This window comes from Falco rusticolus, chromosome 6 (genome assembly GCF_015220075.1).
Source record: "Falco rusticolus isolate bFalRus1 chromosome 6, bFalRus1.pri, whole genome shotgun sequence".
NCBI classification, from domain to species: domain Eukaryota; kingdom Metazoa; phylum Chordata; class Aves; order Falconiformes; family Falconidae; genus Falco; species Falco rusticolus.
The window spans coordinates 63,104,476-63,120,710 of NC_051192.1; the positions used below are offsets into that span (position 1 = coordinate 63,104,476).

The 16,235-nt window shown below is 38.0% G+C and overlaps 1 protein-coding gene across 4 annotated transcripts in view; it reads right to left on the reverse strand.

Moving 5' to 3' along the window:
* ASAP2 (ArfGAP with SH3 domain, ankyrin repeat and PH domain 2) overlaps positions 1-16,235 on the reverse strand; it is a 96,923-nt gene that overhangs the window by 45,794 nt on the left and 34,894 nt on the right. For all 4 annotated transcript variants that reach the window (XM_037392419.1, XM_037392418.1, XM_037392415.1 and 1 more), the window contains exons 4-6: positions 13,166-13,240; positions 11,540-11,589; positions 958-1,087 (exon numbers count right to left, since the gene is read on the reverse strand). In XM_037392419.1, coding sequence (XP_037248316.1) covers positions 958-1,087; positions 11,540-11,589; positions 13,166-13,240 — 255 coding nt within the window. The remainder of the gene's footprint in view (positions 1-957; positions 1,088-11,539; positions 11,590-13,165; positions 13,241-16,235) is intronic.

Genomic DNA, 16,235 nt, shown 5'->3' on the forward strand with positions numbered 1-16,235 from the left:
TTAAGGTGACTTGATCCAATTTCACAGACTTCACCCTGCGTTTTATTATCACTACAACTGACTAAAGTGAACTTCTCCTTTACTGTGACACAGGAAGACAGAAGTATTTGTTCCTGGTTGTTTCTTAGGAAGGATACAGATGGACAATTAGCTGGCAACATCCATAAGTTTACTGGGTACTCAAATCTTTTCATCAGTTTTGAGTACTTTAGTCTGACTGTATAGAAACGTGAAGCTTTTCAACCAAGTATCAGTGCACGAAGTTACTAAAAGCCATATTCAGGACAACTGCAGTTAAGCTGTTGGCATATGAGTCAAATTAGCTCTAATCACCATAGTAAAACCATAAGAAACATCCATAGTGTATTTCTGAGTTAATGCACAGAAACAATGAACACAGCGACTTGAATTCCTGACCACAGGACCTGACATGCCCTTAAACGAATCAAACCAAAAATATTCAAATCAGATTTAATGTACTGCAAAATCATGAAGATTTCAAAGTAGAAACATTCTGAAACATCTTGAGAGACAACTGGATTCCAGCCATAGCACTTTTTTTTCAGCACCAGCCCAACAGTGTGCTAGACTGGAGTCTCTCCTCATAATAACACAACAGCTGTCAGCATAGGGAACAATTCAGAGAATGATCTAGGGCTTAAAATAACTTACAGTGAAGCAGTAGTGTACAGGCTTATTTATTATCATCTCTTCGCATTTAATTGAGCTTTGCATTATTTATTTATTCTACAATTTACTTGTTAAGTGAAATTAGAAAAGATCTAAATTCCCTGCAAAGGCAGCACATCAGGATAAAAAAAAAAAAAGTGGCTTAGCAAATGGAGTTCACTAGCAACTTGGCTGTCCCTCTAAGATCACAGCTGCCATTAAACAATTGTGGTTTTCAATTTTTCCCTAAAAACATTAGCAGAGTATGAATTTTACATTGAATCTCACCTCACACATCTGTAACTGGAAGAACCTTCTTTCCTTCTCCATCTCTTCTGCAATTTCAGCTCCACTTATTTCTGTACGGATCATCCCATGCAGCTTAGCATGCTCTTTTTTCTCCTTCTCTATTTTTGTACTATAAGGCAAAGAATCAGTCAATGAAGTGAGAAATCCACAGCCTCTCTGGAAATCTGATTATTCACAAAGTCTACTGACAGATGCAGAGCCAAAGTCTCGTAGCTTTGCATATGACTTAATTCCAGATGACATTTCATTTGAAATTTGACAATGACTAAAGATCAGCAACGACATACAGTAGCTGAAATCTTAATTCAATCATCTGTTAAAATAATGTCCTGACAGATATTCCAAAAGAAGATATTAAATGAGAGGAAGATATTAAGTTTTTGCACTGAAGAAAAAAAATCCTGAAACAAAATAACGAATTCTAATTGGAAACCTAGAGGGATGTTTAATTGCAACTGACCAAACACTGGTTAACAGAGTTCAATTAAGTCACCAGATTTATTGAGTCTTGCCTGTCGTCAAGTCATCTTCTATATATACAGGGTTTTCTAAGCCAAAATCACAGTTGCCATCTCTACTTGCTACTGAGCCAGTTGGCGCTGGGAATGCCGGCCAGCCGGCTGTATTGCAGACTTCAAAAGTCTGCTAGACCAGCTGTCCTAATTCCCTAAAAGTTTCCATGAACATTTTCCAAGAGCTCTGAATAAAACAGGTTCTCCTACAGAATATAAATGAATAACCAATGCCTAGCACACAGTATAACTCCCCTAAACACACTTGTGCATTTGTTACAGCTATTCTCTATATTATTCCTAAAGGTAGTAGCTTAATTACATAACCCAGTTAAGACAAGCCTGATATGGAAAAAGATACTAATAAAAACAAATACATGAGGGTGTTTACTTTTTGGAGAAAGACTTTTAGTTTGCTACTTGTACTGTTCAAGAAGCTGAAAATTCTGGGAAGAGCTTCCTGAGGAAATGTTATATTGCTTTTTAACAAGAGGAAGCATTACACAGGAATACAGGAAGCAGACGAGAGGTACAATTAACATCCGCGCTATCATACCTCCTCTTGGGCAGTCAAGTGTCTCTCAGCTCTCCCTCTGAAAAGATGATGTCTCAAGTGCTCTCTTAACCTGATGTTAACTTTACCTTAACAGCTTATGGGAAAATGTCCTAGATGGTCTACGGACTTCCAGTCAGCAATATATGCTGTACTTACACTTCTCAAGAATAAGGAAATGCCTCCTTCTACACCTCAAGCAGCAAGGGAAAACTAGAATTAATCCCATCCCATAACATTTCCAAGGGGAAGCATTTTGAACAGCAATTCAAAAAGCTTCACTGCACTCTTGGTGCTGGCAGACAGGGCAGAGCCAGCCCTGTGCAGTATTCCAGCAGCCAGCACACCCAGCCAGCACTGCACTCCTCCTCAGCCCATCGTGTCCCGCCAGAAGCAGACGTTCAGAGGGAAGCTCCTTCTCCTTTGAAATAAATGTTCTGAAAACCTTTGCTTGCCTGAATAAAAACTTGGTTCTAGGACGTTCAGTTTTCATCAGAAGTAAGTCTGTACTCCTACTCACTTACTGCCAGGTATGCCATTTTGTAGCCACAGAGTCCAAACACAAGAATTAATGAGACATCAACCGCGAACAGGGGAGATACACCATTACAAAAAGATTCACAGAAAATTACAAATAGGCAGCTCCTTTCTACCACACACTTTAGGAGACTTTACATTGTATCATAATTGGTAGTTCTAAAAAAGTCAAACCTTACAGCAAAGATCCAGGACGGTTTTTGCTCTCTTAATTTCCACGTTAATCTAACAATTCATGAGGCCAGAGAACTCACTGAAACGTAAGTCAAATCTAATAACTATCAATTGCTATTGTACTGTATTTTCCTTGTTTACAGAGAACAATACTCAAACACATGATAACATAACCCTCTCCAAAATTTTAAGAGCTTGTTAACATGTTATAAGGTGTCTCTAAATGCTAGTTAAACCAAAAGACAACTGCCTAATAGTCAAACATTATGCACACTATTACAGCATACATTGTTTTAAGAAATATAATTCCTTTTAAGGAAAGAGCTAGATTTCAGTGAAAGAGTCCTTTCTACTCTTTAAAGGATAAATCTTACTCCACAGACAAAAAGTACTTAAACCAAGACTGACATCTAACAAGTAATTCAGAGAAATAAAACATCCTTGAAACTGTTTGCTAAAGCTTCAGAAAGTTCAGAGATGCTTTACAAAAAAAACCCTCAAACCATCCCTCAGTGACAAGTACCAGAGATCAGTGATGGTGCATTTCACATTTGCATTTCTTTGTTATTAAGGCTTTTAGTCTCTAACTACATTTCCAGCTTCGTGATCCAGAAACCAACCTGTTGTTTTGCAACAGTAATATGCCACCTCCTATCTGACTGATACTACAGGGAACTTGTTTCTAAGGAAACAAAGAAAGCACATACAGTAGCGCTGCATGCACATCTTCTGAGTGCTAAAGGTTGGCTGTGATTCCTACCCAAATGCAAGGGTCAACTCAGCTTCAAGTGTCACTGTATGGTGACATTAACCAAATCCTTCTGGCAAAGACAGTTCTACAACGCACCACTGTAAGATTTTCAAATACTGCAGGGTATTCAGGTTTTTCAGACAGATAATTTAAGCAAAATTCATAGAAAAATTGGGAAAACTCTAGAAAAATCCTCTAGAAGCAGCAAGACAAGCAAATATTTTGTAAAGCTGCTGTTCTGGAAGGTCATATAGCACATATCACATAGATAGACTTCGCTGACTAAGATTAAAAGCTAAGCACATTTCAGATCATTTGCAATGCAGCTGCACATGACTAACATACAGTGAGCTCAGATCTGTGTAACAGAGAAGTAAAGCTGCAATAACGGATTAAGAATTACAACAGAGAAGTCTGTCAGTTACAGTTACAACATAAAGTCTTACACATTAAGTGTCCGCTATATGACTATTTTTACAGCTCCACTTTGAAAAGCAACTGGTTTTCAACGCAGATTTTAATTTGTATTTCAAACAAATCATTTTTTTCATACAAATCATGGTATAAATAAACAATAAAGTAGGCATTTTTATTGTTTCAATCTTTAAAAAGGCCTTATTTTACTGTTCAACATGCCAAAGACTGGTATTTATTTTCAGCTAGTGAACAAGGGTAAACAAATAGAACACCCTGTACACACACAGCAGTAGTGAATTGGCTGGCTGGGCAGCAACTCTTAGGTCTTTCTTCCTCTCCTTCCTCATACAGCAGTAAGCCAGGCTGAGTCTGGGTATGTACATGAGAAGGTGCAGAGACTGGGAATAGCAGCTGGAATGCACAGTCTTGAATGGGGAACACTCTTGAAAATGGAATGCTTCCAAGGGCTATTTTGTTTGACAAAATAGTATTACACATTTTCACTTTAAACATCCTTTTTTTTCTTAAGAATTCCTTTCCAGCCTGACTCTCCAACTTCAGCTCTGGCATCCTACCTTTTAAGTGAAAAACCTTTCATCTGATTGTATCCTACTGCCTGTCGAGGCTGACAGTAAAGCATGACTTTCTTACTTATCACCCAAGTCCTGAATGGAGAAGTCACCAATTCCTTTTGGAAATGTGGGAAAGATTTTTGCTTTCACTCATCCTGCACTAGAGGATGGGGGAGAAGATGGCAGAATGAGCAAAACATGTCCAGACCTCTCCAATATTTTATTAATGATATCTGGAAATTCATTCAAAGCTTTTTCCATTTAATTTGCAGGTAATGTCTTTCAAAATAAAAATACTTAATATGAAATCTCAGACTCAAAGCAGTTTACCGCGGATGCGGTTTACCTAAACTTCAGTAAAGCCTCTGACACCGTCTCCCTCAGCATTCTTCTGCAGAAACTGGCTGCTCACGGCTTGGACAGGTGTGCTCTGCACTGGGTTACAAGCTGGCTGGATGGCTGAGCCCGAAGAGTGGTGGTGGATGGAGTTACATCCAGCTGGGAGCCGGTCACAAAGTGGTGTTCCCCAGGGCTCAGTGTTGGGGCCAGTCCTGTTTAGTATCTTCACCAATAATCTGGATGAGAGGACCAAGTGCACCCTCAGTACATTTGCAGATGACACCAATCTGGGGTGGAGTGTTGAACTGGTTGAGGGCAGGAAGGCTCTGCAGGGGGGTCTGGACAGGCTGGAGCGATGGGCCAAGGCCAACTGTATGAAGTTCAACAAGAAGTGCCGGGTCCTGCACATGGGTCACAACAACCCCAGGCAGCACTAGAGGCTTGGGGAAGAGCAGCTGGAAAGTGCCTGGTGGGAAAGGGCCTGGGGGTGCTGGTCTCTTCTCCCAAGTAACAAGCAATAGGACAAGACAGAACAGCCTCAAGTTGTGCCAGAGGAGGTTTAGATTGGATATGAGGAAAAATTTCTTCACTTAAAGTGTTGTCAAGCATTGGAACAGGCTACCCATGGAGGCGGTTGAGTCTCTATCCCTGGAGGTATTTAAAAGACACGTAGATGTGGTGCTTAGGGACATGGTTTAGTGGTGGACTTGGCAGTCCTAGGTTTACAGTTGGACTTGTTCTTAAAGGTCCTTTCCATCCCAAATGATTCTGTGATTCTATATTAAAGCTACCTTGTTTAGCACTTTCATTCTATGCCACTACTTTCAAGATGTGGCCTCCACTTTGTCTTACGTACATGCTTTATAAGGAAACATGGCAGAAATATCTATGACCTATAAATATCAATGATCTACTGAGTCACATCAGGGCTCTGAAAAAGTAGTTTAGGAAAAGCTTGCAGAATTTTCAGATAAAATTTCAGATATCGTTTAAAAAATGAGTTCACCAAACTGGAAACATCATCACTTAATCATGCATGCTATGCAGACATCTTCACAGGAGACTGTAATAAGAATTTATTCATTCCTCCACTGACTTCCAATGGTATAGGAACAAATCATTCATGTTAGAGATATACCTGGATACAAGTGCTTGCGTTTCTACACAGTAACATAACATACCTCAGCCTACTGTCTTGATCTTATAATCCAATAAGCACATTCAAACAACTTATCCTCTTCACTCAGTTGTGCGTAACGGACCTCATGCCTGGCTTTTCAAGGGAGAATGGCAAAGGAGAGGAGGAAACCAGCCTTTCCAGGAAAATCTTGTTAGTTTTCCTTAAGCATTTATGTTTCATAGCATTAGCACAACACTCATTAGCGCAGGACTTCTGAAGTTAATAATACATTTATAGGCCTAAAATTAAGACACCTTTATATAAAAAGAATAACATTTTTTTATTTTCAGAAAGACAGGTTTAGGTCTGGATTACAGAGAATATTCAGCTAAAAATGAGTAATTAATACACCTCAGTAAGTTTATCCTTCTATTTCCTGTGCAACATTGATACAACATCTTTACCTCAAAATCTACCACAACAGGGCCAATTAAACTAAAGAATGTGGGTGAAATCTGGCCCACTGCCTTGTTGAATACAGTCTGCCTGCTGGGAGAATGAGCAGTTTTTACAACATGTGTACTCCTTCCCCATATGCTCCCCCAGTGCGACTGCCATTGGTGTTTAAGTACATGGGGGAAAACAACTGCCCTGTAACAAGAAGAGCCCAGTCTGCACCAGTTCTACCCGAAGGACACAGAGAGACTAGTCCCACGGTGGTGCTGAGGTGGCAGGCAGCATCGCCCAGCTCTTACATGGGAAACAAACACTGTAACTGAGGTCCTAAGAGAAATGCACTGCTTCTAACTACTTCAAAGCTTTAAAAACACTTTAAAATCTTTATGGCTTCAACTGAAGCATGTTAATGACTGATGGTGAGAAAAGATGAATTATTCATGAATGTCACCTCAGGATGTTCCCAATTTTTGATTGAGGTAGGCTGGCATAAAGCTACAAGTTACTTGCTCCCCTTATTCCCTTGTTTGAGAACAGTCCCAAGGTACGAAGAAAAATGGATCCAGCCTCCCTCAGTTACTTCAGCTAAGGTGATCTTCAGGAAAATACTCTGAGAAGTTAGGTAGCTACAGGGCGAAGAATTTGCATAATAATCAGCATTGATGGATGATGATCCAAGAGCGTTAAAAATGGATCTTAACATCACTCTCTCAAACAAGACTGAATACATAGTAATTTTTAAACACGCTTAATTACATACAGAGCTTGAAGAGGCAGCTCAGAAATTGCTATGGGGAAAAAGCAAAACAAACCCCATTTTTTAATTAGATGAATTTACTTTCAAATAGGTCACACTTGGGTATATTAGCACCTGATATGTCATCACAAAGGTGCAAGTAATAAAGATGAGATATCGAGGCAAATAAGCTTTAATTCTTCCATATAAAGACAACCTATCGAGACAGAAATCAGGATGAAGACACTCACTTCTCCACAGACTACAAAAATACCACTTTGGTATATGGCCCTTAGCTTCACAGGTCTGTACTTGTGACTAGGAAATGCAGAAGAATGGTGTGATTTTGAACATATGACACAGAAGGATATGCAGACAAAGAGCAGCCTAGCAGCTTTGAATGGTTTGTTAACCCAAAGGGAAAACAAAAAAGAAAGGAAAATGAAAGAGACACATATTGGAAGAAGTATCACTGGAAAAGAAAGCTAACTAAGCATAAACCTAGGAATGGCTTTAGGCACAGTCCAAACAAGGAACCGTCTAAGGTAACAGATGGAACAAGGCTGAGCAAACCTATGGCTTATCAACACCTACATCCACCATCCCACTCTGACAACACCAGCTGCAGGTGAGACTGAGGTTAGCTCTCCCAGTCCCTCTGCCCTTTTTGTTAAGGCAGAGACTGTTAAGATATTACAACACAGAAATTCAATTTGCAATTAAGAATTCTTGCAATGACTCTGCATCCACCCATTGCTACAGATAACCAAAATGCACAGCTATAAGAAGTTAGATCCGCTTAGGACAGCCACAGAATCAAAACAGTTATTATCTCAAGAAATCTCAGTGGCATATATAACAGCGACCCAGAAAAACCTCCCTGTTTTCCTATGTCCATAATTTAGTGGATAATAGAGGTGACCTGACCAGACTCAGGCTCAAATTAATACTCTCACCCTAGCTTCAAACCCACGTAATTAGACTTCCTGTCTCTGATTTGTAAAGACCAATACTCAATAATGACAGCTGGCAACATCTTAACTTATCTGGAAACTGATCTTATGCACAAGAGGGTCTGACAAATTCTGCAGTCCTTCCGCAGGGGCAGGGCACTTGGGGAAGTTGCAGTCTGAACAGAACTAGAGAAAAATGGTAGAAGTAAGACAGCTTGCACTGAAAAACAATATTCTCTCACTGCCAAATTTAAGCCGCAATAAGTAATTTCTCATGTTGTGAAACCACCACACAAAAAAACAACCAACAAAACACACAAATAATAAAAAAAACCCCAAACTAACAAAAATCAGCCCCTTGATTTAAAGGATTTTCCTGTACATAGAATTCCCAGGCTCCTTATCCCAAGCCTCAAGCAGATGATCCTTTGGTCTTGATCAAAGTGAAGGATTCCAACAGGCTAGACTAAGAGCTTTAAGCTCTAGAATATTGATGTGGAGCTTTCATCTAACCACTTAAAAAACCTAGAGCACACAGCAATTGTACCAGCCCACCACCTGGAAATATCACAGAAGATGGTAATGGTTCTGGAAGAATTTCCTGATGAACATGTGCTACCTTCAGTGTTTGCATGTTGAATAACCTAACACATAAATGGCTTAGAAATAAGCATTGTCAAGGAGGTGTGCTTCATTTGTTAAAAAATCTTGCAGGAACTACAGAGGTGACTTGGGAAGAGTATCTCCTTACAGTGGGAAAAGGAACCTGTTTTGGATCAAAACCCAAGTGTCTTATTTGAAAGCAAAGTCATAAAGCAGGCTTTCCAAAGGACTGTTGGTTAAAAGGAACAAATAAAAATAATGTCATTGTATCATACAAGCAGCATTGGATCCAATCCCACAGACAGCAAATAAACACCATGTCAACATCACATTTTCAGGTCCTGAATGAAGTAACATACGCTAGAGCATTTCCAGGTGCCTACTGTCCTTAAACTCAAATGAGAATCCCTAAATATACATTTTCCATGGGCGTTTCTACTTCTCAAATACTTACCTAAGTTAAAAAAAGAAATGAAAATATTTCTGGAGTACCTGGCTCTGAAACAGACCACCTGCTCTGACTAAACTGAGGATCAAAGTACAAATCTTTGTATTACTGCAATACACTTATCCTGGTGAAAATTATATCAGAAATTTAAAAGCATTAGAGAACTTGGTCCAGTAGTAATAGTGTTCTTGGTATACAACCCAGCAGCATGCATAGGTATTTTAAATTCTGCACATAAACTTTGTAGGATGCCACTATCAATAAGTTATACATAAGTAAACAAGCTTTCAGATCCAGCAACCAAGTACTGGGACACAATAACAGACTAACTTACAAGACTGTTCTTTATGGCCCATTCTCAGAGATCAACTACTGCCACGAGCAATGACTGGAAATCTTAATTACTTCAATAGCCAATAACTGGCACGGCACCAAATGAGATTGTTCATTAGCATTAATATGAAACACTGGAGCCATCACAATTGTCCAAGGATTCAAACTGTCAGACTGGAGGTTCATCTCAATATTTCAGAATGTCTCATTGTGAAAATCCAGCTACAGTCAAAAGCCACTCAGGTCCTCCTCACACACGGAGCCTACAAGAGTAGTAATGAGACTATTCTCATTGTTATTCACAAAAGGAATAATGAAACTTAGACAACTCGCTAAACTTCCTGCTTTTGTGAGTAAACCACTTACAAAAATGATTTCTGAAGACTGTTTGCCCACGGCTTCAGATGGGCCAACTCAGTGGGCACCAGAGAATCATTATAACTTTTCACAATTAAAAAAATACTAAAAGATGTTGCTAGATTCTTAGCTAGTCTAGGTGGCTGGGGATCTGCAACCTATTTACACTAAACAGTGTCATCATGTGATTCTTCTGCACCTGTATCATCAGAAAAGGTCTGACATCTGCAGCACTATCTCACAAGATCAAAGAAGCTGGATGTGTGACGTGAAACTCAACCGACAGCCAGAACTCAGGTTATACTGGAATAAGGAATAAAATCCACCATGAAATTCTATTTCAGGGACTATCAGCTGAGACAATACAACAGACTTGGCCAACCCAGGAAACAACTGTTCCTGATGTAGGGCACTAAACCACTTGAAGATTTACAAGGTACCAAAATTAATTTTGTTTGATCTTAGGTGCTGAGGTTTGTTGACTCATTTGATTCACTTAGCTGGATATAAAATTCAGTTATTAAATATGATTTTATAGTTGTTTATACTGTGCATCTGGTACCTTCACACAGTGGCTTATGGTAAGCTGGGCTAGATACACAACATGAGACACAGTTGACAAGACTCAGATTGATGTTCATCCACTTCTAGTACACAATACGCCTGCTGAGAGCATCCAGCCTTGGCATTAAATGCAGAAAACATCTGTATCTTTAAACAATCTACACTAATTAAATGTGATTTACCAAGGTTCTGGTACTGGATCAATCTGGAGTCACGTGCAGTTTCGGAATGATAGCAGCTAACAGCCCCTCAACAGCCTTACCACCTCACTGGTAAGTGCCAAAAGCTCAGCATCAAATAAAGCCTTCCTAGAGACCTCAACATTGGGCACAGTCTCCTAAGATGTGCTAGAGCCAGAGACATTAGAGTGATTACAAGGGGTTTAGGCTAAACAAATCCGGAACTAAATCTTGATTTGCACACTCTTGTTATTTTTTGTTAAGACATTTCAACACACTCAGGCATAAACCATACGATTTCTTTTGTGCTCTTCAGCTAAAGAAACTTGCTAATTATAGTGAAGTAATCACTGATGAGAAGAAAAAAACACCACACCACAAATGCTTAGGTCATCAAGTACCATTATGGTACTGCACTTTTTGGTAGTTAAGGATGAAAACACAGGGTGGGTAACTTTTAGTTTTATATAGTAGTGTCCTCCAAAAGTAGAGTATGGCAGAAAAGGAAGGGAAAAGAAAAGGAAAAGGAAAAGTAGTAGATTACTGGGTAGTAATATTGATACTGTAAAAAACTTTAACAAATTTCTTGCCCAACTAAAGCAAAACTTTCTCAATTGAAGTGGAAGAATATGCAGTGGAAGAACAAGCACTGGGAGGTTATGCTTGTTACTTGGAACTTCATTAAGCAAAGAGGTCTACCACAGACACTAACTGTCATGGCACAAAAACATACAAAAGATAATTTACTCATGAAACAAGCTGTATATTACAAAATTTGAAATTACTGTGTCCATGCACTTGCACCTTCACACAGCTCCAGGTTTTAAGAAAAAAAAAGTAAGAACAAACACTTCACTTCCCAGATAAAACTTCTGGCTGGAACCTGAATATTAACCAATGACCTTTACAGATTTCAGTTAGACTTCCCTTCTAAATAAAAGTTTAAAAGATACATACACTTTTGTTTCATAGTCCTTCCAAGCTTTATCAAAGGGTTTTTTCAGGTCCTGTCAAGAAAAAAAACCATACAGTTAAGTTATTTGCGTGAAAAATACTGTAGATCTAACAATGAAGACACAACATGGCCATTTGCAGTGCCTGCTAGAATAAGGGACTTTGCTCTTTCTTGAACAGCTCACCTGAGGATTGTGTAAAAGCAATCTTGCACCTAGGAAAAACAATCTTGTACACAAAATTAATACACTCACTTTTTTTAAAAACATCTCTAGGATGCTCTTTACTATGCTTTTTACAGCTCCATTTTACCCCTTAAAAGGTATAACCACATGTCATCCAAAGAGCACTATGCAATTAATCAAATCAGCTATTTTCTCATCACTCCATCTGTGGCTTTACTGGAAAGAAGTGACTGTCCTGAGGCTGTCACACAACCTCAGCCTTGGCTAAGGAATTGATTCATCCCACTAAAGTTAAAGAAATCAATTTCCCACTGACTTAATGGGAACAGTGTAGGCCATACAGCTCGATGTAACTCAATTCTGTGAGAATTCTGAATTACTTATGTTCCACATTTTTTTCCCTCTGAAGCAGCCAATTTGGATAAAATGATCTTAACAAGTTGTAAAATTATTTCACTCATGTCTAAAACTGCAGCAATTGAAGTTCTGCTTCAACACTGAAGTTCCAGAGATCAGCCAACTACAAAACCAATACGTTAACTATCAGACATTGGAGAAACTTTGCAACTACAGATCAGGAACTAATTCTTACATGTCAGCTAGTTATTTTGACAATTATGAAATTAATTCAAGCAACACTTGATTACTTTCTCAAGTCAGGAACATGGGGCAAGTGTATTGTAACAAATGTATATATTCTGACACAGAAAAAGAGAAGAACAAGAGGAGCGAAATGTGGTAAGCAACACAAAGATGATAGGCATCTTTTACTAAATAATCTATTTATCCTCCAATAATTTACACAGACCATTTTTAGTCTATGCGTATTTTTCTTCTTTCAATGTCCTAGAACAATAGCTGCCAGTCACTTCCTGTTTGTTCAACAGTAAATAAAGTACAAGCCAAATAAGTTTGTTGGCTATAGGCTTTGAAATTTATTATAAACGTATCATTACTTGAGTTCTAAGTTATTATTATTTCAAATAGGAAACATCCTCAGGGCACAAATAGATTTCAGCTTTGTTAAGAAAAATCCTATGCTCATGCAGCCTAGTATGTCTGTCTTAATAATCTGTATTGTTCCAGGTAGGTTTAGAATGCTAAATAAATATATTAATAACAATCCTTTTAAATAAAGTACTATGCCCTTCTCAACTAAGTAAATATCCAAATACTTACCCTTCTTTCTCCACTTATCTATATCTCAGGGCTGCTTCTAAAGCTTGTAAAATGTTGTTTTGTATACACAGTCAAGAGCATGCTGTATGTGAAACCACAAACAGGAATGACTCAATTCACAAAAAAATCCCCAACATCTCCTGGTTGGTAAGCTACTATGTTACTTTAGTAACCCATTCCTTCCATCAAATAAGATTAATAGACTAGCTAAATGTATATATTGTACCAACAATATATGTATATTTATTTATAAATAAGAACATACCCCTTTCACTCCTTTCAGATCTCCCTTCAGCAAACTGTCCAATGGAAAACTGATTATGTTGTTCATATTCTGAATCTGTAACAAAAAAATTACATTAAAACTTCTTAATATATTTTAATGCAGAACAGACACTGCTTTAATTCATGCATTTCAGAAAGTTCCACAGTGAAATCTTAAGACATTATTTTCCTAACCCTGCTTTATGGAGATATTTACCAGTACAGCCAGTAATCAAAGATGGAGGGAACATGAGTTAATTAGACTTACTCTGGAAACACTATCACGCAAGCCAGCAGGAAACCTGCAGAATTACTGCTGATGATAAACATCTCATCCAACAGTGACTGCAAAGTAAGACCACTAGTATTTACATTGCCTGATTTCACTGTTTAAATTACATGAAAACAATCATACAATTTTTCAGCAGTTATACATTTTAAGTTCATCAGTATATTTTATATTGAACTTTTTTATTTTCCAGTCTCTTCAGACCTATTCCATAAAATGTACCTGCAATTTTCACAATACAAGGCACCTTACTCTAACAGAAGTTACAAAGACAAAGAATGCTGGCCTGTGAAAAAGCCACTATTCAAGTACTTTCCATTTATTTTTAAAATGTAATATATCTGCTTTATTTATCTTTATTCTCAAACTTTGAAGCAAAGATTTTATGACATCTTCAGTAAGTAATTCAAGACAAATTTCAAATTAAGACAGCAGTAAAATACTCTTGGTTTTAGATCAGTATTGGTATGACAATATTTTGATAAGGAAAAAGAATGAAGACCGACAGGAGGAGTAAGTAGCATACACCAGGAAAAAAGAAGACTTCATGTCCAATCCTTTATGATTCAGAGAAAATGTTCAAGGTATGGGCCATGATGTCTAGACACAGAGTTTAAACTGTAACATTTCAAATGGACTGCATGCAAGAGTAAAAACCAGAGTATTTTAGAACCACACAATGGAAAAAAACAGAATAACTTTTGCAGCAGTTTGGTGAAGGTTGCTTTGGGATGGGTTTCTTTTTTGGATATTATTATTAGCTGTTCTTTTAAAACGTGATTTTTTTCAAGAAACACTGAAATGCATATATGAAGATGGATTTTAATTTTGCATCATATAGCAACAAAAGCTTCTGTTTCTTCAGGAACAATATGAGGAACATCAAAGGTCCTTTTAGTATAATCCATCCAGAGAAGAAAGGACAACAACAGGAACTTCAAGAATATTTTTTTCTAATGGTCATGCTTCTGCCTCCCCAGAATGGAAAAATACAAAACATTATCACCCTATAGTTACTTGGTGGTCTCACTAGAGAAGAGTCAGGGGTCCCATCCCCAGCAGTACTGCTATTAAAAGAAACAAAGACCCCAAACCCCCACCCTTCCTCTTCAAAGATGCTACCTTACTGAACTTGTTTGAATTTTCAGCCAGCAACCAAAAAGAAAGTGAACGTACATCAATTTCAGAGGTTAAAGAGATCGCCTCTGCATGGGAAGGCTGGAGAAATATAGAAAACCTGGTCTTTAAAACTCTTATCACAAATCACATTTCTCCTCCCCCACCCTACTTCTCCTCCTTCCCAAAAAGCTGCAGGACTCAACAAGTTAAATTTCAGCTCTCTCTCTGGGTTTTTTTCCCCAAATAATTCCCATAAAAATTGAAGGAACAACATCTACACATGCTTAGCTGGCAGTGCTGGAGGCCATCCACCTCGTAGGTTCTCAGCAGTACTATAACATCTGCATATCAACATAACCATGCTCGAAGTTAATAAAATTGTATGTTGTAGATATAGGAGATAAGCAAAAAGGTTTACATCACACAAAACTTAGGTAAAGAAATAAAAAATTATTCTAGAAAAAGACAGATGGAACATGTAGACACATACCCAGTATGGCTATCCAGGTGGACAAGCAGAAGAGGTCTCATCTAAGATATCATTCTATACAAAGTTTTCTACTTTGCTATTCTGTTTTATAAGTATGATGCAGTCAAATGTCTGACCTAAAGATCAACACTTTCCATAGCCTCCATTTAATTACCTTAAAATCCAGACAAATAGGTACAAAGCAAGAATAAAGCATTTCTCAACAGCAGATTCAAGACAACTATTTCTTCCTTAAGTCAAAAAAGAAAAATAATGTCAGACCCTGAAGTATTATCCCAGACACATTCATATAAACATCAATCAGCCTCCCAAACAGTTCTGGATACTTCCTAGAACTTCAAGTCATGGGGCATGAAGTCCAAAGCAACTTAAAAAAAAAGAATAGGAGGAAAAAAACAAACACTTTTTCATTTTTTTTTACAGTTTGGAGAATGCCTGCCTATTCGAATTAATTCCTTTTGTGTGCTATCACCTGTATATTATTACTAGTCTACTGTATTCCCTATGCTCCTATTTTATTTGCAACAAATGTAAACATACATAATGCATTAACTTGTCATTATTAACCTAGCTAGATGAATCATACTTGCTCATATTTATAAATCAGCAAGCGATACAAAGAAGAAAGATCTTTCATGTTTTTCCCCTCTCTCGAGAAGCTTAAGCTGAACTATCTAAAAATACAGACCCATTTTTGGAACTCAGAGAGGCATTAATATGCTGCAGCTCCTACTCTGTGTGTATACAGGGAGCCAAAATGTATGCAACTGCCTCTACTCTGACTTTTTTATGTTTTAAAATATTCTTTAAAAAGAAACATACTCAAAGGTGCAGGAAAGCTTCACAGAAATTAGTCACCCTGCCTCAGAGGAACACTACCAAGTTCCATGTGTTTGGGGGGGAAAAAGAAAAAAAAATATTGAAAACCTAGTTGACCTGGTTTCCACTTCCAACACTGCTGCTTTGGCAGACCCGCAGTTTTCCTCTGACAGCTTCCAACAAGATAAGACGACACAGACAGGGTAATAAATTAAAACTTCCTAAGTTGGAGAAGGCTCAGAGGAGGAGAAAAAGAAATGTCAGTAGGGAGAACGTAAAAATAAACAAAACACGTAGCTGCCAGAAGTGATGGTAGAGGCAACAGGGAAGCCAACATTTGCAAAGGGGAAAGAA